Source organism: Euprymna scolopes, chromosome 25, assembly GCF_053919585.1.
Source record: "Euprymna scolopes isolate OS-2025 chromosome 25, ASM5391958v1, whole genome shotgun sequence".
Taxonomy (NCBI): Eukaryota; Metazoa; Mollusca; class Cephalopoda; order Sepiida; family Sepiolidae; genus Euprymna; species Euprymna scolopes.
Window position 1 is genome coordinate 32016135 of NC_136506.1, and position 27373 is coordinate 32043507.

At 30.9% G+C, this 27373-nt stretch overlaps 1 protein-coding gene across 1 annotated transcript in view; it reads right to left on the bottom strand.

Moving 5' to 3' along the window:
- LOC145247313 (uncharacterized) overlaps window positions 1-27373 on the bottom strand; it is a 558870-nt gene that overhangs the window by 334411 nt on the left and 197086 nt on the right. The window contains exons 99-125 of the mRNA XM_080108949.1: window positions 26864-26920; window positions 25798-26232; window positions 25211-25267; window positions 24140-24574; window positions 22493-22534; window positions 21741-21812; window positions 21237-21278; window positions 20461-20895; window positions 19932-19988; window positions 18862-19296; window positions 17796-17837; window positions 16982-17053; window positions 16357-16398; window positions 15582-16016; window positions 15064-15120; window positions 13995-14429; window positions 12933-12974; window positions 12130-12201; window positions 11640-11681; window positions 10864-11298; window positions 10335-10391; window positions 4355-4789; window positions 3292-3333; window positions 2476-2547; window positions 1852-1893; window positions 1076-1510; window positions 532-588 (exon numbers count right to left, since the gene is read on the bottom strand). Coding sequence (XP_079965075.1) covers window positions 532-588; window positions 1076-1510; window positions 1852-1893; window positions 2476-2547; window positions 3292-3333; window positions 4355-4789; window positions 10335-10391; window positions 10864-11298; window positions 11640-11681; window positions 12130-12201; window positions 12933-12974; window positions 13995-14429; window positions 15064-15120; window positions 15582-16016; window positions 16357-16398; window positions 16982-17053; window positions 17796-17837; window positions 18862-19296; window positions 19932-19988; window positions 20461-20895; window positions 21237-21278; window positions 21741-21812; window positions 22493-22534; window positions 24140-24574; window positions 25211-25267; window positions 25798-26232; window positions 26864-26920 — 4881 coding nt within the window. The remainder of the gene's footprint in view (window positions 1-531; window positions 589-1075; window positions 1511-1851; window positions 1894-2475; window positions 2548-3291; window positions 3334-4354; window positions 4790-10334; window positions 10392-10863; window positions 11299-11639; window positions 11682-12129; window positions 12202-12932; window positions 12975-13994; window positions 14430-15063; window positions 15121-15581; window positions 16017-16356; window positions 16399-16981; window positions 17054-17795; window positions 17838-18861; window positions 19297-19931; window positions 19989-20460; window positions 20896-21236; window positions 21279-21740; window positions 21813-22492; window positions 22535-24139; window positions 24575-25210; window positions 25268-25797; window positions 26233-26863; window positions 26921-27373) is intronic.

Here is a 27373-nt window from a genome sequence, read left to right on the forward strand (position 1 = left end):
CAATAATTACATATAATATGTAATAGTTTTAAGTGATATCTATCTATTGAAACTTTGTCACTGAGATCAGATGGAAAATAGAAATGATACATAAACTTATTGCTAATCATGGACGTCATCACATTGTGGTGTGTAAAAATGCAGCTCATGAAAGCTACAAATGTGCAACATGTTAATCTTAATTCTTGACAACAATTTTCTCGATATATTACCTCTTTGTAAACAATTGAAGGCCTATATTAACATCAATATCTTATACATACTCAATTCGATTCCAGAAAATTTTCTAAAATGCGATTTTTCTCCAATGTTTAAAGCATTTTTGGTATAATTATTTTGCATTTATAAATATATATCCTGAAAAGAGTTTTCTTTTGAAAAGATAAATAAAACTTTATATTTCTGAAAAATAAATAAAAGATTCATGTCGAGGTCTTTGATTTGTAATCGTATAAAAATTAATGACTAAACCATGAAATATGTATTTGATAAAACTATTTATACAATGTTTCCAAGTATAAAACAACTTACTCGGTGTGGTAGTAGTCGTTTTAGTTGTTGCAGTCGTCGTCTTTGTTGTTTGTGATGCTGGAAACAAAGAGAAGCAACATAATGTGAGAAATATTTAGAATTTTTATGATTCATAAGTAAGTCATTCTAAGAAAAATATAAGGAATTTCTTTTTTACTGTTTTTTTATGAAATTGAAATATAATAAAGTTAAAATTTGATGATTTAAACACAAAGAATTATAATAAAATTTGCGTCAACCATAAAAGCTTAGAGTGTGTGTGATGGTGTAATATGTATATATCTAGCAAGAAATTTAATTTTTTATAAAGTTAGAATCTAATATCCTAAATATAAAGTATATATTATATATATTATTTAATATAATAACTATAGCTATGTTTTCATCTAATCCATATGTTTATTTTATGTTAAATCGTGAGATACCAATAGATCCCTAGTTGTCTTACCACAGATTAACCTATGTTACAGATGATATGTATGCATAGAATTACTAAAATATACATAAACAAACACTCGGTCAAAAGACAATGAAATATTCTTACTTGGCAAATGGAAACATGCTTCAACATCCAAGTTTACTTTGTAGTTTGGATTCTGATCATCTTCTTTTTCTTCCAAAATCACCTTGATTGCAGTCACTTTGTCAAATGTAGTTGAGATGAATGGCCCAGTGATTTTATTGGCACCAGGAAGTGGTTCGAAATTTTCAGATCCTGGACGTTGTACAAGAATTGTGATTTTCTTTGCATTACCGCTCACATCAACCTTGATCAGCTCTACTCCTTCAGGGTCATCGGTCAGTTTTACTGTGATGCTTGGTTTCGGGTCAGTGGATTCAGTTGGTGCTGGTACAATCCATCCAGGACCTTCAGGTCTGACATCACTTACAGGAGAGTTTGGTGTGTCTGGTGTTCCAGTAATGTATTCATCAGGGATGAGGCTTTTCTCATCCATACCTTTAGTAGACTCACATCGAACTAGAACAAAAACAAAACATTAAAGTTTTTAATTTAATAATTGTATGCGAAAATAATCATTACTCAATAAATTTATGATCATATATTGCAAACGTACAGTTATATTTTTTCCAATATTATCAAAATATTAAAGAAGCAAGAAAAAAAAGAAGATATATTTTCTTTAGTTATTTTTTTAGATGAGAATTAATAATTTGTATTATGTGGAATATTCACATCATTATTTTCATATGTGTTATTATATTCACAAGATTTTGCTTCACGTTACGGCCGTCTTTTGTCAGTTTAACCGATTGTCTGATTGTGTAAATTCAGAAATTATCAATTATTTGATTTCTCACCTGATGTTGTTGAAGTTGGTCCTGTTGTTGTTGAAGTGCTTCCTGATGTTGTGGTGATTGTAGGTGTCATTGTTAGAAAGAAGAAAAAAAAGCAAATTTTGTTACATATTCAATTTTTTTTAAATATTTAGTGCAAACGTCAACAGTCTAAAGATTTTCGCTTATTTTAATGTGTTAAAATATCCAATAGTGTATAATACAGATAAGCAAATGAATAATTCCTGGAACATGAGTTTAGAAAGCTTTTTATTATTAATAGAAAGCGAAAAATAATCGCTAAATACTGTATAGTTTAGTGAATATAACTGATATTAGAAATTATGTATTTCATAGTGCATGTGGTATTATTGATATCAGTCATGTAAGCTAATAGATACTCCACCGTGAATATTGTAGTTACAAACTATTTACTGTGAAGTCGCTATACTGTCATTGATACCATTATGGACTAACAACTATTGATTTTGTATTCTCGGATCCATAGCACCATTTTCACTTAAGATTTTCAAAACCTTTATACCGTGCTAGGTCTGTTTAGTTCTTGTAATGGTCAACGATATGCCGTGAAAGAATATATATATTTATCAAGCAAAGAAAGTTCTGGAGTATTCTCCAATATTTTACCTGTGCTAATCAATGGTGTTGATGTTATTGTTGGTGTTCCTGTTGACGTGGATTCAGTGGTTGGTCCAGGTCCTATAAGGTAAATACAATTTTTTTTTCAAATTAATATTTTTTACTACCATATATAAACATGGAATGAAATCTTCTCATTGAATACAATAAAGAGAAATCATTCTTGAATAATAATTCATAATAATCTCAGATCGGTAGAAAATTTAGAGAGAATATAGCTTGAATGTTTATCAACGTAACTACGCCATTGTCTAGTTTAAAAGAAAGAGAAATTAGGAAAGACTGATATTAAAATAATACTGTTATCGAATTTTTTCTACAAAATGTATATGATGATAAATGGATATTTATCTCAACTGGCTTTTAAATTAGATTTAGTGTAAGAAAATAAATTTGAGATTATATCACAAATTATAAACAGATATTCAGTTGATATATTTTCTTGCTTGAATTTGAGTTCAGTATTAAAAAATACTATTAAAAAATCAATATATACCGAACTTATATTCCTAAACAAAATAAATAAATGACATGAAATTAACAAAGTATCAACTACTATTTAAACATCTAAAGATTGCAACCCTTTTCAAAATGTTAAAAAATTATTATTTCTTTAAACTATTTTTTGTATGAACTAATTTTCTACTACATAACATTCCACACACACTTTTTATTAAAATAATTATTTAAAAATGAATATAAATTTGATTGAATGCATGGGTTTAGAAATTGTGCAAAGAATATGAATAGATCATGGTAGGGAGTTTGTTGGCACTTTTTTCAACTGTCCACAAATATATTTACCTGCTGTAGTTGTTTTCTTTGTAGATGTTGTTATTGGAGATGCTGAAAATAAATATATAATTCCATGAGCCATATTATTGGAGAAATTGCTTAAACTTTATAATTTTTAACAAGTAGGGAAACTCGGAGATGTCTTGGATTAAATGAGGATAAACAAATGTTTTACCCTTTCATACTATTATTGTTATCAAATCAGTGTATTTACCGATTTTCAATCAAATCAATTGATTTCCTGCTCTAGTAAAGGACTGAAGCCCCTCCCCCACCCATTCAGGGCACAACATGGGAACCTCACATACCTCCTCCCCCCCCATCGACATAGTCTACAATACATTTTTGTCTACATTGCACTGTTGATTATCTGTTGATTTTTTACAATTATCTGTATATAATGGCTTCTCTTAAAGTTAAAAATGCAAAAGTCTAGTATCATGCTTTAAATGTGCTCTAAAAAAGAAACATTCACTTTGAATGTCTTCTGTCGTATAAAAGATTTACAGTTAATTTTAGAAGCTGACCCTTTTCTGCTTGACCGGTAATAACACTTCTCAAATGCATTTGTGATTTAACGTCCTTTCAAAGTATAAACTTTACTCAAAATCGGACGTTATTCTGTAATCGTTTTTTCGATTATCAATTTTCGATATTTATCAGATGTATTCCGATACAAAAGTTATAACTTATGTAAGAACATTTCCAGACACATTAAGTATCTCCCTCTGAAAAAAGGTAAAAGAATTGCATGTAACTCTATCTATGCATGAAACGATTATTTAAGGCATATCATCGACAAACAACTCTCAATATATGCATTAAACTTTAATTATAATATTTTTAGAAACTATTTTCTACTGATTAACATTCTGCAGAGCAAGTTGGAATAAGTAGTAAAACTATAAGCTAAAATCATAGCTATTTTCTCATCTTAGTCATATTACAATAATGTAAAATGTTGTTGGTAAATGAAAAGTAACCTTATTTGTATTACAATAATTCGGCTAATAACAGGAACTGCTAAAATAGAAGTAAAACACTAGGTTTGAGGAATATGAATGATTCTTACTTGGCAAATGGAAACATGCTTCAACATCCAAGTTTACTTTGTAGTTTGGATTCTGATCATCTTCTTTTTCTTCCAAAATAACCTTGATTGCTGTCACTTTGTCAAATGTCGTTGAGATGAATGGTCCAGTGATTTTATTTGCACCAGGAAGTGGTTCGAAATTTTCAGATCCTGGACGTTGTACAAGAATTGTGATTTTCTTTGCATTACCGCTAACATCAACCTTGATCAGCTCTACTCCTTCAGGGTCATCGGTCAGTTTTACTGTGATGCTTGGTTTCGGGTCAGTGGATTGAGTTGGTGCTGGTACAATCCATCCAGGACCTTCAGGTCTGACATCACTTACAGGAGAGTTTGGTGTGTCTGGTGTTCCAGTAATGTATTCATCAGGGATGAGGCTTTTATCATTCATACCCTTGGAAGACTCGCATCGAACTGCAATAAATTAAATTAATTCTACAGTTTTGGAGTGTAGTTTATAAACTTCCATTTTATCTAAATCTTTAATAATAAATATAATAAAGGTTTTATTCTAAAAACATCAATTACATAGAATATGTAATAGTTTTAAGTGATATCTATCTATTGAAACTTTGTCACTGAGATCATATGGGAAATAGAAATGAGACATAAACTTATTGCTAATCATGGACGTCATCACATTGTGGTGTGTAAAAATGCAGCTCATGAAAGCTACAAATGTGCAACATGTTAATCTTAATTCCGGACAACAATTTTCTCGATATATTACCTCTTTGTAAACAATTTAAGGCCTATATTAACATCAATATGTTATACATACTCAATTCGATTCCAGAAAATTTTCTAAAATGCGATTTTTCTCCAATATTTAAAGCATTTTTGGTATAATTATTTTGCATTTTGATATAATGGACTGATCCAACACCCCTCAAAGGAATGGACTGTTACGTCTATAAAAAGACAAGCAAACTCTCCTCATGTGGGAGACAGAATTTAGTACTAAGCTGTCAATGGACGCTTAGAAATGTGTGTACCTTTTTACCTAAATAAACCTTTTCTGTACAACCCCAGTAATGACTTGTTATTCATATAATCTACGATATAACAACTGGCGACGAAGAATTCGAACGAAACTCACTAAAAAACAAAGCGAAGGAAAAAGCACACAAGAAGATTAACGAGCAGAAAACAAAAGAAATCCAAAGAAGGAAGAAGAAAAAAAAACTTCGACAGAGCCAACATTTAAAAAGTAAGTGTTTCAGTCGGTTACGCTCCTAAAAAAAAAAAGAAAGAGAAGTTGACATTTTGAAGCGAACATTTTTTTGAAAAGAATATTTAAAAAAAAAAAGAAGTGTCCATTTCAAGTTTTATTCGGCTCGAAGTGTTTTTTTTTCTCTTCTGAAGGAAATTGTGCTTTTAATTTATTGAATTTATAGGACATTTGAGTGAATCTTTTGTTTAATTGTGTGGTTTTGTAAAAAAAAAAAAAAAAAATTTTTAACATGGAGCAATTAGCGGAATTCACTAGAACTATGCAATCGGCATTGTTTGCACAACAAAAGCAAATGGAATTACTTCAGCAACAACAATTGAAGCAAAGCGAAATACTACAGAGTATTTTAACTCAGCAGAAAGACTGTCGTTTCACTCCTGAAGGAATAGCAAATTCTTTATCCGAATTTGTATACAAGCCGACAAATGGGTTAACTTTTCCGGCATATTTTCGGAGATACAAAAATATTTTTGCTAAGAGATGTCAGTCTTGGACAGACGAAGAGAAGATTATCCTTCTTCTTCTTCAAAAACTTGGATCTCAGGAAAATACAAAGTATACGAATTTTATCCTGCCAAAGAAACCTGCAGAGATTTCTTTTAGTGAAACAATAAAAATATTGTCAAACATTTTCAGTGAACGAGATAGTCTATTCTATACACGTTATAAATGTTTAAATATCACGAAGCAGGAGGACAAAGATGTTATTACTGATGCAGGGAAAGTGAATGCTCATTGTGAATCCTTTAAATTAAAAGACCTCAAAGAGGATATGTTTAAATGTCTAATCTTTGTGCAAGGTTTAACAGCCTCTAAAGATAAGGATATTCGTTCAAGGATATTATCCATTATGAACCAAGACACAGAAATAACGTTACAAAAAGTTACGGAAGAGTGCCAGAAACTGTTAAATTTAAAGCAGGACAATACAAGCATCGAAGGAAAAAATTTTGAAGAAAAAAATATGGAAAAAAAAATGGAAAGGGTGATGAAATGTGCACACGAAAAATCCTGTAAGACATGTGGGGGAAAAACACTTCACTAAAGATTGTTACTTTAAATTCAAAATATGTAACAAATGTAATAAAAAAGGCCATAAATCAACGGTATGCAGGAAAGGAAAATACCGAAAAGCAGAAATAAAGACCATTGGTCCTAAAAATGAGTCTAGGTGTGATAAAAGAAAATATATTGAAATTAAAATTAATGGCTGTAATGTGAACTGTCTTCTAGATACGGGAAGCGACATAGGTATAATTGACGAAGTAACTTGGAAGAAAATTGGGTTTCCAAAGTTACAAAATACAAAAACAATTGCCAGAAGTGTGTCTGGAAATAAACTAAAATTTAAGGGTGAATTTTTTACCAAAGGAGAATGCTGTGAAAACCAACTTTTACTAAAGGAGAATGCTGTGAAAACCAACTTATATGTTGTACCGGGGAAAAATTCTAATTTGTTCGGTATAGACTTAATGATTCTTTTTAATTTATGGGGAAAACCCATAAGCTCATTTTGCAATAAAGTAAGTCTGGCGTGTTTAGAAAATTCTAAACTACCAGGAAAGTTTATTGACGAATTAAAAAAAGACTTTAAAGAGGTATTCTCTGAAGGTTTGGGTTGCTGCACGAAAACGGAGGTGAAATTTGAACTAAAGGACGAAGCTAAACCAGTTTTCAAACCCAAAAGAAAGGTTCCATATTCAGCATTAGAAACTATAGAGAAAGAATTAAAGAGACTTCAAGATATTGGAGTAATAGAAAAAGTGGACTACTCTGAATGGGCTTCACCCACGGTTTACGTTAAGAAGAAAAATAATAAAATCAGGGTATGCACAGACTTTTCGACAGGTCTAAATGATTGTCTCAAGGAGCATAACTACCCGCTTCCTACCCCAGAGGAAATTTTTTCGAAGTTAAGCGGAGGAAAATTTTTTACAAAAATTGATTTGTCTGAAGCGTATTGGCAAGTAAAAGTCCAGGAAGATTGTGCTAAGTATCTGACATTAAATACCCATAAGGGACTATTTTTACTAAAACGTTTGCCTTTTGGTTTAAAAGTAGCCCCAAATTTGTTCCAGCAAATTATGGATACAATGCTAGCAGGTTTGGATTTTGCTATGGCTTATCTAGATGACATCCTTATAAGAAGTAAAAATGTGGAAGAGCATAAGATCCACATTGGCAAAGTATTCGAGAGAATATCAAACTATGGATTGAAAGTGGCTCTCGAAAAATGTAATTTTGGGATGGACAAAATTGAATATTTGGGACAAGTGATTGATCGAAATGGTAGAAAACCTAATCCTAATAGGCTGAAGCAATCAAAAACATGCCTAGACCAGAAAATATAGTGCAGCTACAGTCATTTTTGGGACTAGCAAATTATTATAATTCTTATATCCCAAATATGCATGAACTAAGAGCACATTTAAACGAATTATTGAAAAAGAATAAAAAATGGCTCTGGACAAAAGAACGTGATGAAGCATTCCTAAAGATTAAAAAATGTCTGTTATCGGATTTAGCACTAGCTCACTACGATCCGAAAAAAGAATTAATTGTAGCAGCAGATGCGAGCGAATACGGTTTAGGTCCTGTGCTACTACACAGACTCAAAGATGGATCGACTAAACCAATTATTCATGCCTCAAGGGTTTTGCTACCCGCAGAAAAAATTATAGTCAGATAGAAAAAGAAGGTCTGGCAATTGTATACGCCATGAGGAAATTTCATAGGTTCATCCATGGAAGATTTTTTATCTTGGAAACGGACCACAAACCTTTGTTATCGATTTTTGGTTCCAAAAAAGGAGTTCCTACTCATACGGCTAATAGGTTACAAAGATGGAGCATGATTCTGTTAAACTACAATTTTAAAATGAAACACCTAGCGTCCAGCAAAATTGCACACACAGATGGTTTGTCCAGGTTGATCCCAAATAAAACTGAATTACTTGAAGAAACTGTTATAGCTGCACTAAAAGAAGAAAATGAACTAACAGATATATTAATAAATACTGTTAGGGAACTTCCGGTAACACTTGAGGAAATAAAGAAAGCAGCAAGAACAGATGAATACATTAACAAGATAAAAAAACAAGTGGGACAAAAAGAAAAGAAGAGGAAAGGATTAACAGTTTTTCCATTTTCAAAGTGCGATGAAACTCTAATGTACGCAGATAGAGTGGTAATACCTCAAGTATTACAGAAGAGAATTTTAAAAGAATTCCACATGGGACATCCTGGAATCTCCAGAATGAAAGCACTAATGAGAGCATATACGTACTGGCCTGGAATGGATCAGGACATAGAAAAAATGATAAAATTATGTAAGGGTTGCCAACTAGCAGCAAAAGCGCCACCCACAAAGACGCAACCTTGGCCTAAAACAGATATACCATGGATGCGGATCCATATAGATTACGCAGGACCTCTAAAAGGATATTATTACCTGGTAATAGTAGATATCATGTCGAAATGGCCAGAAATTTTTAAATTCAAACATCCTACAGCGGCAAACACAATAAAGGCGTTGGACGAGGTATTTGGGCGTTTTGGCGTACCAAAAACAATTGTTAGTGATAATGGCACCATGTTCAAAGGTCAAGAATTTAAGATCTACTGTGAGTCACTGGCCATAGAGCATATCACAACACCAACTTTTAGCCCTCGATCTAACGGACAAGCTGAAAGATTTGTTGATACTTTTAAACGAGCGTTAAAAAAGAACGATAACATCGACGCTGAAGAAAAAAGTCTTCAGAAATTTTTAGCAGTGTACAGGATAACGCCTAATCCGAATACAAATGCAAATTTATCCCCAACGGAAATAATGTTTGCCAGAAAAGTGCGCTCTGTGTTCGACCGGTTAATTCCGAGTAAAAAAGTAAAAAAAAAGTGTAAAAGATAATGTACGATACAAGATATATAAGGACGAGGATAAAGTTTTTTCAACAATTATCGGGCAGGGAAGAGTTTTTGGGAAGAAGGCATAATCTCAAAAAGAATTGGAAGAATGGTCTACATTATGAAAGGTCAGACATTTTCCCACAAAAACATATAAACCAACTCAGACCCCGATATATTGAAATAGTTAAAAACAAAAGTACAGATGGAAGTACTGTATGGCATTTTTCACATAGAGCCTCCAAAAAAGGAAGCACCAGTAACTGAAAATACAAGTCACTCTCCAAAATCCAAAAATTCGCAAACGCAAATTTTAAGGAGAAGTGAAAGAAAAAGAAAAAGAACTGAATTTTTTGGACAAAGTCAAAAAAGAAAAAAATGGTGCTGCGAAATTATAGGGAAGAATTTAGCTTGGGAGGAAGGTGATATAATGGACTGATCCAACAACCCTCAAAGGAATGGACTGTTACGTCTACAAAAAGACAAGCAAACTCTCCTCACGTGGGAGACAGAATTAAGTACTAAGCTGTCAATGGACGCTTAGAAATGTGTGTACCTTTTTACCTAAATAAACCTTTTCTGTACAACCCCAGTAACGACTTGTTATTCATATAATCTACGATATAACACATTTATAAATATATATCCCGAAATGTGTTTTCTTTTGTAAAGATAAACAAAACTTAATATTTCTGAAAAATAACTAAAAGATGCATGTCGAGGTATCTGATTCGTAATCGTACAAAAATGAATTAATAAACCATGAAATATGCATTTGATAAAACAATTTATACAATGTTTCAAAATATAAACAACTTACTCGGTGTGGTAGTAGTCGTTTTAGTTGTTGCAGTCGTCGTCTTTGTTGTTTGTGATGCTGGAAATAAAGAGAAGCAACATAATATGAGAAATATTTAGAATTTTTATGATTCATAAGTAAGTCATTCTAAGCAAAATACAAGGAATTTCTTTTTTACTGTGTTTTTATGAAATTGAAATATAATAAAGTTAAAATGTGATGATTTAAACACAAAGAATTATAATTAAAGTTGCATCAACCATAAAAGCTTAGACTGTGTGTGATGGTGTTATATGTATATATCTAGCAGGAAATTTAATTTTTTATAAAGTTAGAATCTAATATCCTAAATATAAAGATAAGCATTTAATATAATAACTATAGCTATGTTTTCATCTAATCCATATGTTTATTTTATGTCAAATCGTGAGATACCAATAGATCCCTAGTTGTCTTACCACAGAATAACCTATGTTACAGATGATATGTATGCATAGAATTACTAAAATATACATAAACACTCGGTCAAAAGATAATGAAATATTCTTACTTGGCAAATGGAAACATGCTTCAACATCCAAGTTTACTTTGTAGTTTGGATTCTGATCATCTTCTTTTTCTTCCAAAATCACCTTGATTGCAGTCACTTTGTCAAATGTGGTTGAGATGAATGGTCCAGTGATTTTATTTGCACCAGGAAGTGGTTCGAAATTTTCAGATCCTGGACGTTGTACAAGAATTGTGATTTTCTTTGCATTACCGCTCACATCAACCTTGATCAGCTCTACTCCTTCAGGGTCATCGGTCAGTTTTACTGTGATGCTGGGTTTCGGGTCAGTGGATTCAGTTGGTGCTGGTACAATCCATCCAGGACCTTCAGGTCTGACATCACTTACAGGAGAGTTTGGTGTGTCTGGTGTTCCAGTAATGTATTCATCAGGGATGAGGCTTTTCTCATCCATACCTTTAGTAGACTCACATCGAACTGGAACGGCAACAAAACATTATAAATTTTAATTTAACAATTGTATGTGAAAATATACATTACTCAATAAATTCATGGTCATATATTGCAAACGTACAGTTACATATTTTTCCAATATTATCAAAATATTCAAGAAGCAAGAAAAAAAAAGAAGATATATTTTCTTTAGTTTTTTTTTTAATGAGAATTTATAATTTGTATTATTTGGAATATTCAGATCATTATTTTCATATTTGTTATTATATTCATAAGATTTTGATTCACGTAACGGCCGTCTTTTTCAGTTGAATCGATTGTCTGATAGCGTAAATTCTGAAATTTTCAATTATTTGATTTCTCACCTGATGTTGTTGAAGTGGGTCCTGTTGTTGTTGAAGTACTTCCTGATGTTGTAGTGATTGTAGGTGTCATTGTTAGAAAGAAGAAAAGAAAGCAAATTTTGTTACATATTTAATTTGTTTGAAATATTTACTGCAAACTTCAACTGTCTAAAGATTTTCGCAGATTTTTATGTGTTAAAATATTACTGATATTAGAAATTGTGTATTTCATAGTGCATGTTGTATTATTGATATCAGTCCTGTAAGATAATAGATACTCCACAGTGAATATTGTAGTTACAAACTACTTACTGTGAAGTCGTTATACTGTCATTGATACCGGTATGGACTAATAACTGTTGTTTTTGTATTCTCGGATCCATAGCACCATTTTCACTTGTTTATACCGTGCTAGGTCTGTTTAGTTCTTGTAATGGTCAACGATATGCCGTAAAAGAATATATATATTTATCAAGCAAAGAAAGTTCTGGAGTATTTTCCAATATTTTACCTGTGGTTATCAATGGTGTTGATGTTATTGTTGGTGTTCCTGTTGAAGTAGATCCAGTGGTTGGTCCAGGTCCTATAAGGTAAATACATTATTATGTACAAATAAATATTTTTTACTACCATATATAAACATGGAATGAAATCTTCTCATTGAATACAATAAAGAGAAATCATTCTTGAATAATAATTCATAATAATCAGAGATCGGTAGAACACTTAGAGAGAATATAGCTTGAATGTTTATCAATGTAACTACGTCATTGTCTAGTTTAAAAGAAAGAGAAATTAGGAAAGACTGATATTAAAATAATACTGTTATCGAATTTTTTCTACAAAATGTACACGATGATAAATGGATATTTATCTCAACTGGCTTTTAAATGAGATTTAGTGTAAGAAAATAAATTTGAGATTATATCACAAATAATAAACAGATATTCAGTTGATATATTTTCTTGCTTGAATTTGAGTTCAGTATTAAAAAATCAATATATACCGAACTTATATTCCTAAACAAAATAAATAAATGACATGAAATGAACAAAATATCAACGACTATTTAAACATCTAAAGATTGCAACCCTTTTAAAAATGTTAAAAAATTATTATTTCTTTAAACTATTTTGTGTCTGAACTGATTTTCTACTACATAACATTCCACACACACTTTTTATCAAAATAATTATTTAAAAATGAATAAAAATTTGAGTGAATGTATTGGTTTAGAAATTGTGCAAAGAATATGAATAGATCATGGTAGGGAGTTTGTTGGCACTTTTTTCAACTGTCCACAAATATATTTACCTGCTGTAGTTGTTTTCTTTGTAGATGTTGTTATTGGAGATGCTGAAAATAAATATATAATTACATGAGCCATATTATTGGAGAAATTGATTCACTTTATAATTTGTAACTAGTAGGGAAACTCGGAGCTGTCCAGGTTTCAATGAGGATAAACAAATGTTTTACCCTCTCATAGAATTATTGTTATCAAATCAGTGTATTTACCGATTTTCAATCAAATCAATTGATTTCCTACTCTAGTCAAGGACTGAAGCTCTCCCCCACCCAGGCAGTGTACAACACGGGAGCTTCACATACCTCCTCCCCCCAGCGACATAGTCTACAATACATTTTTGTCCACATTGCACTGTAGATTATCTGTTGATTTTATACAATTATCTGTAAATAATGGCTTCTATTCAAGTTTAAAATGCAAAAGTCCAGTATCATGCTTTTAATGTGCTCTAAAAAAGAAACATTCATTTTGAATGCGCTTTTGTCATGTAAAAGATTTACAGTTAATTTTAGAAGCTGACCCTTTCCTGCTTGAACGGTAATAAAACTTCTCAAATGCATTTGTGATTTAACGTCCTTTCAAACTATAAACTTTACTCAAAATCCGACGTTATTCTGTAATCGTTTTTTCGATTATCAATTTTCGATATTTATCAGATGTATTCCGATACAAAAATTATAACTTATGTAAGAACATTCCCAGACACATAAGGTATCTCCCTCTGAAATAACATAAAAAAACTTACATGTAACACTATCTATGCATGAAACGATTATTTAAGGCATATCATCGACAAACAACTCTCAATATATGCATTCAACTTTAATTATCGTAATATTTTTAGAAACTATTTTCTACTGATTAACATTCTGCAGAGCAAGTTGGAATAAGTAGTACAACTATAAGCTACAATCATAGCTATTTTCTCATCTTAGTCATATTACAATAATGGAAAAAGTTGTTGGTAATGAAAAGTAACCTTATTTGTATTATAATAATTCGGCTAATAACAGGAACTGCTAAAATAGAAGTAAACACTAGGTTTGAGGAATATGAATGATTCTTACTTGGCAAATGGAAACATGCTTCAACATCCAAGTTTACTTTGTAGTTTGGATTCTGATCATCTTCTTTTTCTTCCAAAATCACCTGGATTGCTGTCACTTTGTCAAATGTGGTTGAGATGAATGGACCTGTAATTTTACTGGCACCAGGAAGTGGTTCGAAATTTTCAGATCCTGGACGTTGTACAAGGATTGTGATTTTCTTAGCATTACCGCTCACATCAACCTTGATCAGCTCTACTCCTTCAGGGTCATCGGTCAGTTTTACTGTGATGCTTGGTTTCGGGTCAGTGGATTCAGTTGGTGCTGGTACAATCCATCCAGGACCTTCAGGTCTCACATCACTTACAGGAGAGTTTGGTGTGTCTGGTGTTCCAGTAATGTATTCATCAGGGATGAGGCTTTTATCATTCATACCCTTGGAAGACTCGCATCGAACTGCAATAAATTAAATTAATTCTATAGTTTTGGAGTGTAGTTTATAAACTTCCATTTTATCTAAATCTTTAATAATAAATATAATAAAGGTTTTATTCTAAAAACAATAATTACATATAATATGTAATAGTTTTAAGTGATATCTATCTATTGAAACTTTGTCACTGAGATCAGATGGGAAATAGAAATGATACATAAACTTATTGCTAATCATGGACGTCATCACATTGTGGTGTGTAAAAATGCAGCTCATGAAAGCTACAAATGTGCAACATGTTAATCTTAATTCTTGACAACAATTTTCTCGATATATTACCTGTTTGTAAACAATTTAAGGCCTATATTAACATCAATATCTTATACATACTCAATTCGATTCCAGAAAATTTTCTAAAATGCGATTTTTCTCCAATGTTTAAAGCATTTTTGGTATAATTATTTTGCATTTATAAATATATATCCTGAAAAGAGTTTGCTTTTGAAAAGATAAATAAAACTTAATATTTCTGAAAAATAAATAAAAGATTCATGTCGAGGTCTTTGATTTGTAATCGTATAAAAATTAATGACTAAACCATGAAATATGTATTTGATAAAACAATTTATACAATGTTTCAAAATATAAACAACTTACTCGGTGTGGTAGTAGTCGTTTTAGTTGTTGCAGTCGTCGTCTTTGTTGTTTGTGATGCTGGAAATAAAGAGAAGCAACATAATATGAGAAATATTTAGAATTTTTATGATTCATAAGTAAGTCATTCTAAGCAAAATACAAGGAATTTCTTTTTTACTGTGTTTTTATGAAATTGAAATATAATAAAGTTAAAATTTGATGATTTAAAAACAAAGAATTATAATAAAAGTTGCATCAACCATAAAAGCTTATAATGTCTGTGATGGTGTTATATGTATATATCTAGCAAGAAATCAAATTATTTATAAAGTTAGAATCTAATATCCTAACTATAAAGATTAGCATTTAATAAAATAACTATAGCTATGTTTTCATCTAATACATATGCTTATCTTATGCCAAATCGTGAGATACCAAGAGATCCCTAGTTGTCTTACCACAGTTACAAATAATATGTATGCATAGAATTACTAAAATATACATAAACACTCGGTCAAAAGATAATGAAATATTCTTACTTGGCAAATGGAAACATGCTTCAACATCCAAGTTTACTTTGTAGTTTGGATTCTGATCATCTTCTTTTTCTTCCAAAATCACCTTGATTGCAGTCACTTTGTCAAATGTGGTTGAGATGAATGGTCCACTGATTTTATTTGCACCAGGAAGTGGTTCGAAATTTTCAGATCCTGGACGTTGTACAAGAATTGTGATTTTCTTTGCATTACCGCTCACATCAACCTTGATCAGCTCTACTCCTTCAGGGTCATCGGTCAGTTTTACTGTGATGCTGGGTTTCGGGTCAGTGGATTCAGTTGGTGCTGGTACAATCCATCCAGGACCTTCAGGTCTGACATCACTTACAGGAGAGTTTGGTGTGTCTGGTGTTCCAGTAATGTATTCATCAGGGATGAGGCTTTTCTCATCCATACCTTTAGTAGACTCACATCGAACTAGAACAAAAACAAAACATTAAAGTTTTTAATTTAATAATTTTATGTGAAAATAATCATTACTCAATAAATTTATTGTCATATATTGCAAACGTACAGTTATATTTTTTCCAATATTATAAAATATTCAAGAAGCAAGAAAAAAAAGAAGATATATTTTCTTTAGTTATTTTTTTAGATGAGAATTAATAATTTGTATTATGTGGAATATGCAAATCATTATTTTCATATTTGTTATTTTATTCATAAGATTTTGCTTCACGTTACGGCCCTCTTTTGTAAGCTGAACCGATTGTCTGATTGTGTAAATTCAGAAATTATCAATTATTTGATTTCTCACCTGATGTTGTTGAAGTTGGTCCTGTTGTTGTTGAAGTGCTTCCTGATGTTGTGGTGATTGTAGGTGTCATTGTTAGAAAGAAGACAAAAAAGCAAATTTTGTTACATATTTAATTTTTTTGAAATGTTTAGTGCAAACGTCAACAGTCTAAAGATTTTCTGCAGATTTTAATGTGTTAAAATATCCAATAGTGTATAATACAGATAAGCAAATGAATAATTCCTGGAACATGAGTTTAGAAAGCTTTTTATTATTAATAGAAAGCGAAAAATAATCGCTAAATACTGTATAGTTTAGTGAATATTACTGATATTAGAAATTGTGTATTTCATAGTGCATGTTGTATTATTGATATCAGTCATGTAAGCTAATAGATACTCTACAGTGAATATTGTAGTTACAAACTATTTACTGTGAAGTCGTTATACTGTCATTGATACCGTTATGGACTAACAACTATTGTTTTTGTATTCTCGGATCCATAGCACCATTTTCACTTAAGATTTTCAACACCTTTATACCATGCTAGGTCTGTTTAGTTCTTGTAATGGTCAACAATATGCCGTGAAAGAATATATATATTTATCAAGCAAAGAAAGTTCTGGAGTATTCTCCAATATTTTACCTGTGCTAATCAATGGTGTTGATGTTATTGTTGGTGTTCCTGTTGAAGTGGATCCAGTGGTTGGTCCAGGTCCTATAAGGTAAATACATTATTATGTACAAATAAATATTTTTTACTACCATATGTAAACATGGAATGAAATCTTCTCATTGAATACAATAAAGAGAAATCATTCTTGAATAATAATTCATAATAATCAGAGATCGGTAGAACACTTAGAGAGAATATAGATTGAATGTTTATCAATGTAACCACGTCATTGTCTAGTTTAAAAGAAAGAGAAATTAGGAAAGACTGATATTAAAATGATACTGTTATCAAATTTTTTCTGCAAAATGTACACGATGATAAATGGATATTTATCTCAACTGGCTTTTGAATGAGATTTAGTGTAAGAAAATAAATTTGAGATTATATCACAAATTATAAACAGATATTCAGTTGATATATTTTCTTGCTTGAATTTGAGTTCAGTATTAAAAAATACTATTAAAAAATCAATATATACCGAACTTATATTCCTAAACAAAATAAATAAATGACATGAAATTAACAAAATATCAACTACTATTTAAACATCTAAAGATTGCAACCCTTTTTAAAATGTTAAAAAATTATTATTTCTTTAAACTATTTTGTGTATGAACTGATTTTCTACTACATAACATTCCACACACTTTTTATCAAAATAATTATTAAAAAATGAATATAAATTTGAGTGAATGCATTGATTTAGAAATTGTGCAAAGAATATGAATAGATCATGGTAGGGAGTTTGTTGGCACTTTTTTCAACTGTCCACAAATATATTTACCTGCTGTAGTTGTTTTCTTTGTAGATGTTGTTATTGGAGATGCTGAAAATAAATATATAATTACATGAGCCATATTATTTGAAAAATTGATTACACTTTATAATTTGTAACTAGTAGGGAAACTCGGAGCTGTCCAGGTTTAAATTAGGATAAACAAATGTTTTACCATCTCATACTATTATTGTTATCAAATCAGTGTATTCACCGATTTTCAATCAAATCAATTGATTTCCTACTCTAGTCAAGGACTGAAGCCCCTCCCCCACCCATGCTGTGTACAACATGGGAGCTTCACATACCTCCTCCCCCCAGCGACATAGTCTACAATACATTTTTGTCTACATTGCACTGTTGATTATCTGTTGATTTTATACAATTATCTGTAAATAATGGCTTCTATTAAAGTTTAAAATGCAAAAGTCTAGTATCATGCTTTAAATGTGCTCTAAAAAAGAAACATTCATTTTGAATGCGCTTTAGTCATATAAAAGATTTACAGTTAATTTTAGAAGCTGAGCCTTTCCTGCTTGACCGGTAATAAAACTTCTCAAATGCATTTGTGATTTAACGTCCTTTCAAACTATAAACTTTACTCAAAATCGGACGTTATTCTGTAATCGTTTTTTCTATTATCAATTTTCGATATTCATCAGATGTATTCCGATACAAAAATTATAACTTATGAAAGAACATTCCCAGACACATTAAGTATCTCCCTCTGAAATAACATAAAAAAAAAAAATTGCATGTAACACTATCTATGCATGAAACGATTATTTAAGGCATATCATCGGCAAACAACTCACAATATATGCAATCAACTTTACTTATAATATTTTTAGAAACTATTTTCTACTGATTAACATTCTGCAGAGCAAGTTGGAATAAGTAATACAACTATAAGCTAAAATCATAGCTATTTTCTCATCTTAGTCATATTACAATAATGTAAAAAGTTGTTGGTAAATGAAAAGTAACATGATTTGCATTACAATAATTCGGCTAATAACAGGAACTGCTAAAATAGAAGTAAACACTAGGTTTGAGGAATATGAATGATTCTTACTTGGCAAATGGAAACATGCTTCAACATCCAAGTTTACTTTGTAGTTTGGATTCTGATCATCTTCTTTTTCTTCCAAAATAACCTTGATTGCTGTCACTTTGTCAAATGTCGTTGAGATGAATGGTCCAGTGATTTTATTTGCACCAGGAAATGGTTCGAAATTTTCAGATCCTGGACGTTGTACAAGGATTGTGATTTTCTTTGCATTACCGCTAACATCAACCTTGATCAGCTCTACTCCTTCAGGGTCATCGGTCAGTTTTACTGTGATGCTTGGTTTCGGGTCAGTGGATTGAGTTGGTGCTGGTACAATCCATCCAGGACCTTCAGGTCTGACATCACTTACAGGAGAGTTTGGTGTGTCTGGTGTTCCAGTAATGTATTCATCAGGGATGAGGCTTTTATCATTCATACCCTTGGAAGACTCGCATCGAACTGCAATAAATTAAATTAATTCTATAGTTTTGGTGTGTAGTTTATAAAGTTCCATTTTATCTAAATCTTTAATAATAAATATAATAAAGGTTTTATTCTAAAAACAATAATTACATATAATATGTAATAGTTTTAAGTGATATCTATCTATTGAAACTTTGTCACTGAGATCAGATGGGAAATAGAAATGATACATAAACTTATTGCTAATCATGGACGTCATCACATTGTGGTGTGTAAAAATGCAGCCCATGAAAGCTACAAATGTGCAACATGTTAATCTTAATTCTTGACAACAATTTTCTCGATATATTACCTGTTTGTAAACAATTTAAGGCCTATATTAACATCAATATGTTATACATACTCAATTCGATTCCAGAAAATTTTCTAAACTGCGATTTTTCTCCAATGTTTACAGCATTTTTGGTATAATTATTTTGCATTTATAAATATATATCCTGAAAAGAGTTTTCTTTTTAAAAGATAAACAAAACTTAATATTTCTGAAAAATAAATAAAAGATTCATGTCGAGGTCTTTGATTTGTAATCGTATAAAAATTAATGACTAAACCATGAAATATGCATTTGATAAAACTATTTATACAATGTTTCCAAGTATAAAACCACTTACTCGGTGTGGTAGTAGTCGTTTTAGTTGTTGCAGTCGTCGTCTTTGTTGTTTGTGATGCTGGAAATAAAGAGAAGCAACATAATATGAGAAATATTTAGAATTTTTATGATTCATAAATAAGTCATTCTAAGCAAAATACAAGGAATTTCTTTTTTACTGTGTTTTTATGAAATTGAAATATAATAAAGTTAAAATGTGATGATTTAAACACAAAGAATTATAATTAAAGTTGCATCAACCATAAAAGCTTAGACTGTGTGTGATGGTGTTATATGTATATATCTAGCAGGAAATTTAATTTTTTATAAAGTTAGAATCTAATATCCTAAATATAAAGATAAGCATTTAATATAATAACTATAGCTATGTTTTCATCTAATCCATATGTTTATTTTATGTCAAATCGTGAGATACCAATAGATCCCTAGTTGTCTTACCACAGAATAACCTATGTTACAGATGATATGTATGCATAGAATTACTAAAATATACATAAACACTCGGTCAAAAGATAATGAAATATTCTTACTTGGCAAATGGAAACATGCTTCAACATCCAAGTTTACTTTGTAGTTTGGATTCTGATCATCTTCTTTTTCTTCCAAAATCACCTTGATTGCAGTCACTTTGTCAAATGTGGTTGAGATGAATGGTCCAGTGATTTTATTTGCACCAGGAAGTGGTTCGAAATTTTCAGATCCTGGACGTTGTACAAGGAGTGTGATTTTCTTTGCATTACCGCTAACATCAACCTTGATCAGTTCTACTCCTTCAGGGTTATCGGTCAGTTTTACTGTGATGCTGGGTTTCGGGTCAGTGGATTCAGTTGGTGCTGGTACAATCCATCCAGGACCTTCAGGTCTGACATCACTTACAGGAGAGTTTGGTGTGTCTGGTGTTCCAGTAATGTATTCATCAGGGATGAGGCTTTTCTCATCCATACCTTTAGTAGACTCACATCGAACTAGAACAAAAACAAAACATTAAAGTTTTTAATTTAATAATTGTATGTGAAAATAATCATTACTCAATAAATTTATTGTGATATATTGCAAACGTACAGTTATATTTTTTCCAATATTATAAAATATTCAAGAAGCAAGAAAAAAAATGAAGATATATTTTCTTTAGTTATTTTTTTAGATGAGAATTAATAATTTGTATTATGTGGAATATGCAAATCATTATTTTCATATTTGTTATTATATTCACAAGATTTTGCTTCACGTTACGGCCGTCTTTTGTAAGCTGAACCGATTGTCTGATTGTGTAAATTCAGAAATTATCAATTATTCGATTTCTCACCTGATGTTGTTGAAGTGGGTCCTGTTGTTGTTGAAGTGCTTCCTGATGTTGTGGTGATTGTAGGTGTCATTGTTAGAAAGAAGAAAAGAAAGCAAATTTTGTTACATATTTAATTTGTTTGAAATATTTACTGCAAACTTCAACTGTCTAAAGATTTTCGCAGATTTTTATGTGTTAAAATATTACTGATATTAGAAATTGTGTATTTCATAGTGCATGTTGTATTATTGATATCAGTCCTGTAAGCTAATAGATACTCCACGGTGAATATTGTAGTTACAAACTACTTACTGCGAAGTCGTTATACTGTCATTGATACCGGTATGGACTAATAACTGTTGTTTTTGTATTCTCGGATCCATAGCACCATTTTCACTTAAGATTTTCAAAACCTTTATACCATGCTAGGTCTGTTTAGTTCTTGTAATGGTCAACGATATGCCGTGAAAGAATATATATATTTATCAAGCAAAGAAAGTTCTGGAGTATTCTCCAATATTTTACCTGTGCTAATCAATGGTGTTGATGTTATTGTTGGTGTTCCTGTTGAAGTGGATCCAGTGGTTGGTCCATGTCCTATAAGGTAAATACATTATTATGTACAAATAAATATTTTTACTACAATATATAAACATGGAATGAAATCTCATTGAATACAATAATGAGAAATCATTCTTGAATAATAATTCATAATAATCTCAGATCGGTAGAACACTTAGAGAGAATATAGCTTGAATGTAACTACGTCATTGTCTAGTTTAAAAGAAAGAGAAATTAGGAAAGACTGATATTAAAATAATACTGTTATCGAATTTTTTGTACAAAATGTATATGATGATAAATGGACATTTATCTCAACTGGCTTTTAAATTAGATTTAGTGTAAGAACATAAATTTGAGATTATAACACAAATTATAAATAGATATTCAGTTGACATTATATTTTCTTGCTTGAATTTGAGTTCAGTATTAAAAAATACTATTAAACAATCAATATATACCGAACTTATATTTAAACATCTACAGATTGCAACCCTTTATAAAATGTTAAAAAATGATTATTTTTTAAAAACTATTTTGTGTATGAACTGATTTTTTACTACATAACATTCCACACACTTTTCATCAAAATAATTATTTAAAAATGAATAAAAATTTGATTGAATGCATTGGTTTAGAAATTGTGCAAAGAATATGAATAGATCATGGTAGGGAGTTTGTTGGCACTTTTTTCAACTGTCCACAAATATATTTACCTGCTGTAGTTGTTTTCTTTGTAGATGTTGTTATTGGAGATGCTGAAAATAAATATATAATTATATGAGCCACATTATTGGAAAAATTGCTTAAACTTTATAATTTGTAACTAGTAGGGAAACTCGGAGCTGTCCGGGATTAAATGAGGATAAACAAATGTTTTACCCTCTCATACTATTATTGCTATCCAATGAGCGTATTCGCCGATTTTCAATCAAATCAATTGATTACCTGCTCTAGTCAAGGACTGAAGCCCCTCCCCCCACCAATGCAGTGTACACAATGGGAGCTTCACATACCTCCTCCTCAGCTACATAGACATAGTCTACAATACATTTTTGTCTGCATTGCACTGTAGATTATCGGTTGATTTTATACAATTATCTGTAAATAATGGCTTCTATTAAAGTTTAAAATGCAAAAGTCTAGTATCATGCTTTAAATGTGCTCTAAAAAAGAAACATTCATTTTGAATGCGCTTTTGTCATATAAAAGATTTACAGTTAATTTTAGAAGCTGAGCCTTTCCTGCTTGACCGGTAATAAAACTTCTCAAATGCATTTGTGATTTAACGTCCTTTCAAACTATAAACTTTACTCAAAATCCGACGTTATTCTGTAATCGTTTTTTCGATTATCAATTTTCGATATTTATCAGATGTATTCCGATACAAAAATTATAACTTATGTAAGAACATTCCCAGACACATAAGGTATCTCCCTCTGAAATAACATAAAAAAACTTACATGTAACACTATCTATGCATGAAACGATTATTTAAGGTATATCATCGACAAACAACTCTCAATATATGCATTCAACTTTAATCATCGTAATATTAATTATCGTAACATTTTTAGAAACTTTTTTCTACTGATTAACATTCTGAAGAGCAAGTTGGAATAAGTAGTACAACTATAAGCTACCATCATAGCTATTTTCTCATCTTAGTCATATTACAATGATGTAAAAAGTTGTTGGTAAATGAAAAGTAAACCTGTTTGTGAAAAAACAACAACCAATAAAGATGAAAACAACAACAAATAAAGATGAGAATAATACTCCGAAATAAATATAAAATTAATATATATAATGCTCATCTCAAAAATGAATTCCAATTAAGGAATAATATATATCCAATCGTTACGGACTTGACTATGGAAGATCAGATAATAAATAAACGTGGATTTATAAGATCAAATAATCCAACCTTGATCGCCGTTCGGGGCCCGTGGCGCAGTTGATAGAGACGTTGAATCTCTATGGTTCTAGATGGAAAATGTCTGAAGATAGCGGTTTCAATACTACCCAAAAGCATGCCAGACGTTTACTCGGCCAAAAACGTGGTGAGATGAGAACAACTATGGATGGCAGTGATTGATGAGAATGCAGTTAGGAGATTCGAAGTTCCTATACTTCGCAGTTACCACCTGACGAAGCCAGAGGAATAGTTTGCCGAAACGTCGTGAAAAACAACAACCATTAAAGATGAAAACAACAACTAATAAAGATAAGAATAATAGTCCGAAATAAAACTAAAATTAATAAAAATAATAACATTTTTTGTATTACCATAATTCGGCTAATAACAGGAACTGCTAAAATAGAAGTAAACACTAGGTTTGAGGAATATGAATGATTCTTACTTGGCAAATGGAAACATGCTTCAACATCCAAGTTTACTTTGTAGTTTGGATTCTGATCATCTTCTTTTTCTTCCAAAACAACCTTGATTGCTGTCACTTTGTCAAATGTCGTTGAGATGAATGGTCCTGTAATTTTATTTGCACCAGGAAGTGGTTCGAAATTTTCAGATCCTGGACGTTGTACAAGAATTGTGATTTTCTTTGCATTACCGCTAACATCAACCTTGATCAGCTCTACTCCTTCAGGGTCATCGGTCAGTTTTACTGTGATGCTTGGTTTCGGGTCAGTGGATTGAGTTGGTGCTGGTACAATCCATCCAGGACCTTCAGGTCTGACATCACTTACAGGAGAGTTTGGTGTGTCTGGTGTTCCAGTAATGTATTCATCAGGGATGAGGCTTTTATCATTCATACCCGTGGAAGACTCGCATCGGACTGCAATAAATTAAATTAATTCTACAATTTTGGAGTGTAGTTTACAAACTTCCATTTTATCTAAATCTTTAATAAAAAATATAATAAAGGTTTTATTCTAAAAATGACAATTACGTAGAATATGTACTAGTTTTAAGTGATAAACTATCTATTGAAACATTATCACTGACATCATGTGGATACTAGAAATGATACATAAACTTATTGCTAATCATGGTCGTCATCACATTGTGGTATGTAAAAATGCAGCTCATAAAAGCTACAAATGTGCAACATGGTTATATTAATTTTTGAGAATCATTTTCTCGATATATTACCGCTTCGAAAACAATTTAATACCTATATTAACATCAATATGTTATACACACTCAATTCGATTCCAGAAAATTTTCTAAACTGCGATTTTTCTCCAATGTTTAAAGCATTTTTGGTATAATTATTTTGCATTTATAAATATATATCCTGAAAAGAGTTTTCTTTTTAAAAGATAAACAAAACTTAATATTTCTGAAAAATAAATAAAAGATTCATGTCGAGGTCTTTGATTTGTAATCGTACAATAATTAATGACTAAACCATGAAATATGTATTTGATCAAACAATTTATACAATGTTTCAAAATATAAAACCACTTACTCGGTGTAGTAGTAGTCGTTTTAGTTGTTGTAGTCGTTGACTTTGTTGTTTGTGATGCTGGAAATAAAGAGAAGCAACATAATATGAGAAATATTTAGAATATTCCGATACAAAAGTTTTAACTTATGTAAGAACATTCCCAGACACATTAAGTATCTCCCTCTGAAATAAAGGAAAAAAAATTGCATGTAACACTATCTATGCATGAAACGATTATTTAAGGCATATCATCGACAAACAACTCACAATATATGCATTCAACTTTAATTATCGTAATATTTTTAGAAACTATTATTTAAGGCATATCATCGACAAACAACTCACAATATATGCATTCAACTTTAATTATCGTAATATTTTTAGAAACTATTTTCTACTGATTAATATTCTGCAGAGAAAGTTGGAATAAGTAGTACAACTATAAGCTAAAATCATAGCTATTTTCTCATCTTAGTCATTTTACGATAATGTAAAAAGTTGTTTGTCAATGAAAAGTAACCTTATTTGTATTACAATAATTCGGCTAATAACAGGAACTGCTAAAATAGAAGTAAACACTAGGTTTGAGGAATATGAATGATTCTTACTTGGCAAATGGAAACATGCTTCAACATCAAGCCATACTTTGTACTTTGGATTCTGATCATCTTCTTTTTCTTCCAAAATCACCTTGATTGCAGTCACTTTGTCAAATGTAGTTGAGATGAATGGCCCAGTGATTTTATTGGCACCAGGAAGTGGTTCGAAATTTTCAGATCCTGGACGTTGTACAAGGAGTGTGATTTTCTTTGTATTACCGCTCACATCAACCTTGATCAGCTCCACTCCTTCAGGGTCATCGGTCAGTTTTACTGTGATGCTGGGTCTCGGGTCAGTGGATTCAGTTGGTGCTGGTACACTCCATCCAGGGCCTTCAGGTCTGACATCACTTACAGGAGAGTTTGGTGTGTCTGGTGTTCCAGTAATGTACTCATCAGGGATGAGATTTTTATCATTCATACCCTTGGAAGACTCGCATCGAACTGCAATAAATTAAATCAATTCTACAATTTTGGAGTGTAGTTTACAAACTTCCATTTAATCTATATCTTTAATAAAAATATGATAAGGTTTTATTCTAACAACAACAATTACATAAAATATTTAATAGTTTGTAGTGATATCTATCTATCGACACATTGTAACTGAGATCATATGGGAAATAGAAATGAGACATAAACTTATTGCTAATCATGGACGTCATCACATTCTGGTGTGTAAAAATGCAGCTCATGAAAGCAACAAATGTGCAACATGTTTATCTTAATTGTTGAGAATCATTTTCTCGATATATTACCTCTTTGTAAACAATTTAAGCCTATATTAATATCAATATCTTATACACACTCAATTCGATTCCAGAAAATTTTCTAAACTGCGATTTTTCTCCAATGTTTACAGCATTTTTGGTATAATTATTTTGCATTTATAAAGATATATCCTGAAAGAGTTTTCTTAGAAAAAGTTAAACAAAACTTTATATTTCTGAAAAATAAATAAAAGATTCATGTCGATGTCATTGCTTTGTAATCGTACAAAAATTAATGAATAAACCTTGAAATATGTATTTGATAAAACAATTTATACAATGTTTCAAAATATAAAACCACTTACTCGGTGTGGTAGTAGTCGTTTTAGTTGTTGTAGTCGTCGTCTTTGTTGTTTGAGATGCTGAAAATAAAGAGAAGCAACATAATATGAGAAATATTTAGAATTTTCATGATTCATAAGTAAGTAATTCTAAGAAAAATACAAGGAATTTCTTTTTTACTGTGTTTTTATGAAATTGAAATATAATAAAGTTAAAATTTGATGATTGAAACACAAAGAATTATAATAAAAGTTCCATCAACCATAAAAGCTTAGAGTGTGTGCGATGATGTTATATGTATATATCTAGCAAGAAATGTAATTCTTTATAAAGTTAGAATCTAATATCCTAACTATAAAGATTAGCATTTAATAAAATAACTATAGCTATGTTTTCATCTAATCCATATGTTTATTTTATGCCAAATCGTTAGATACTAAGAGATCCCTTCTTGTCTTAAACAGGTTTATCCAAGTTAAAGATAATATTTATACATAGAATTAGTAAAATATGAATAGACACTCGGTCAAAAG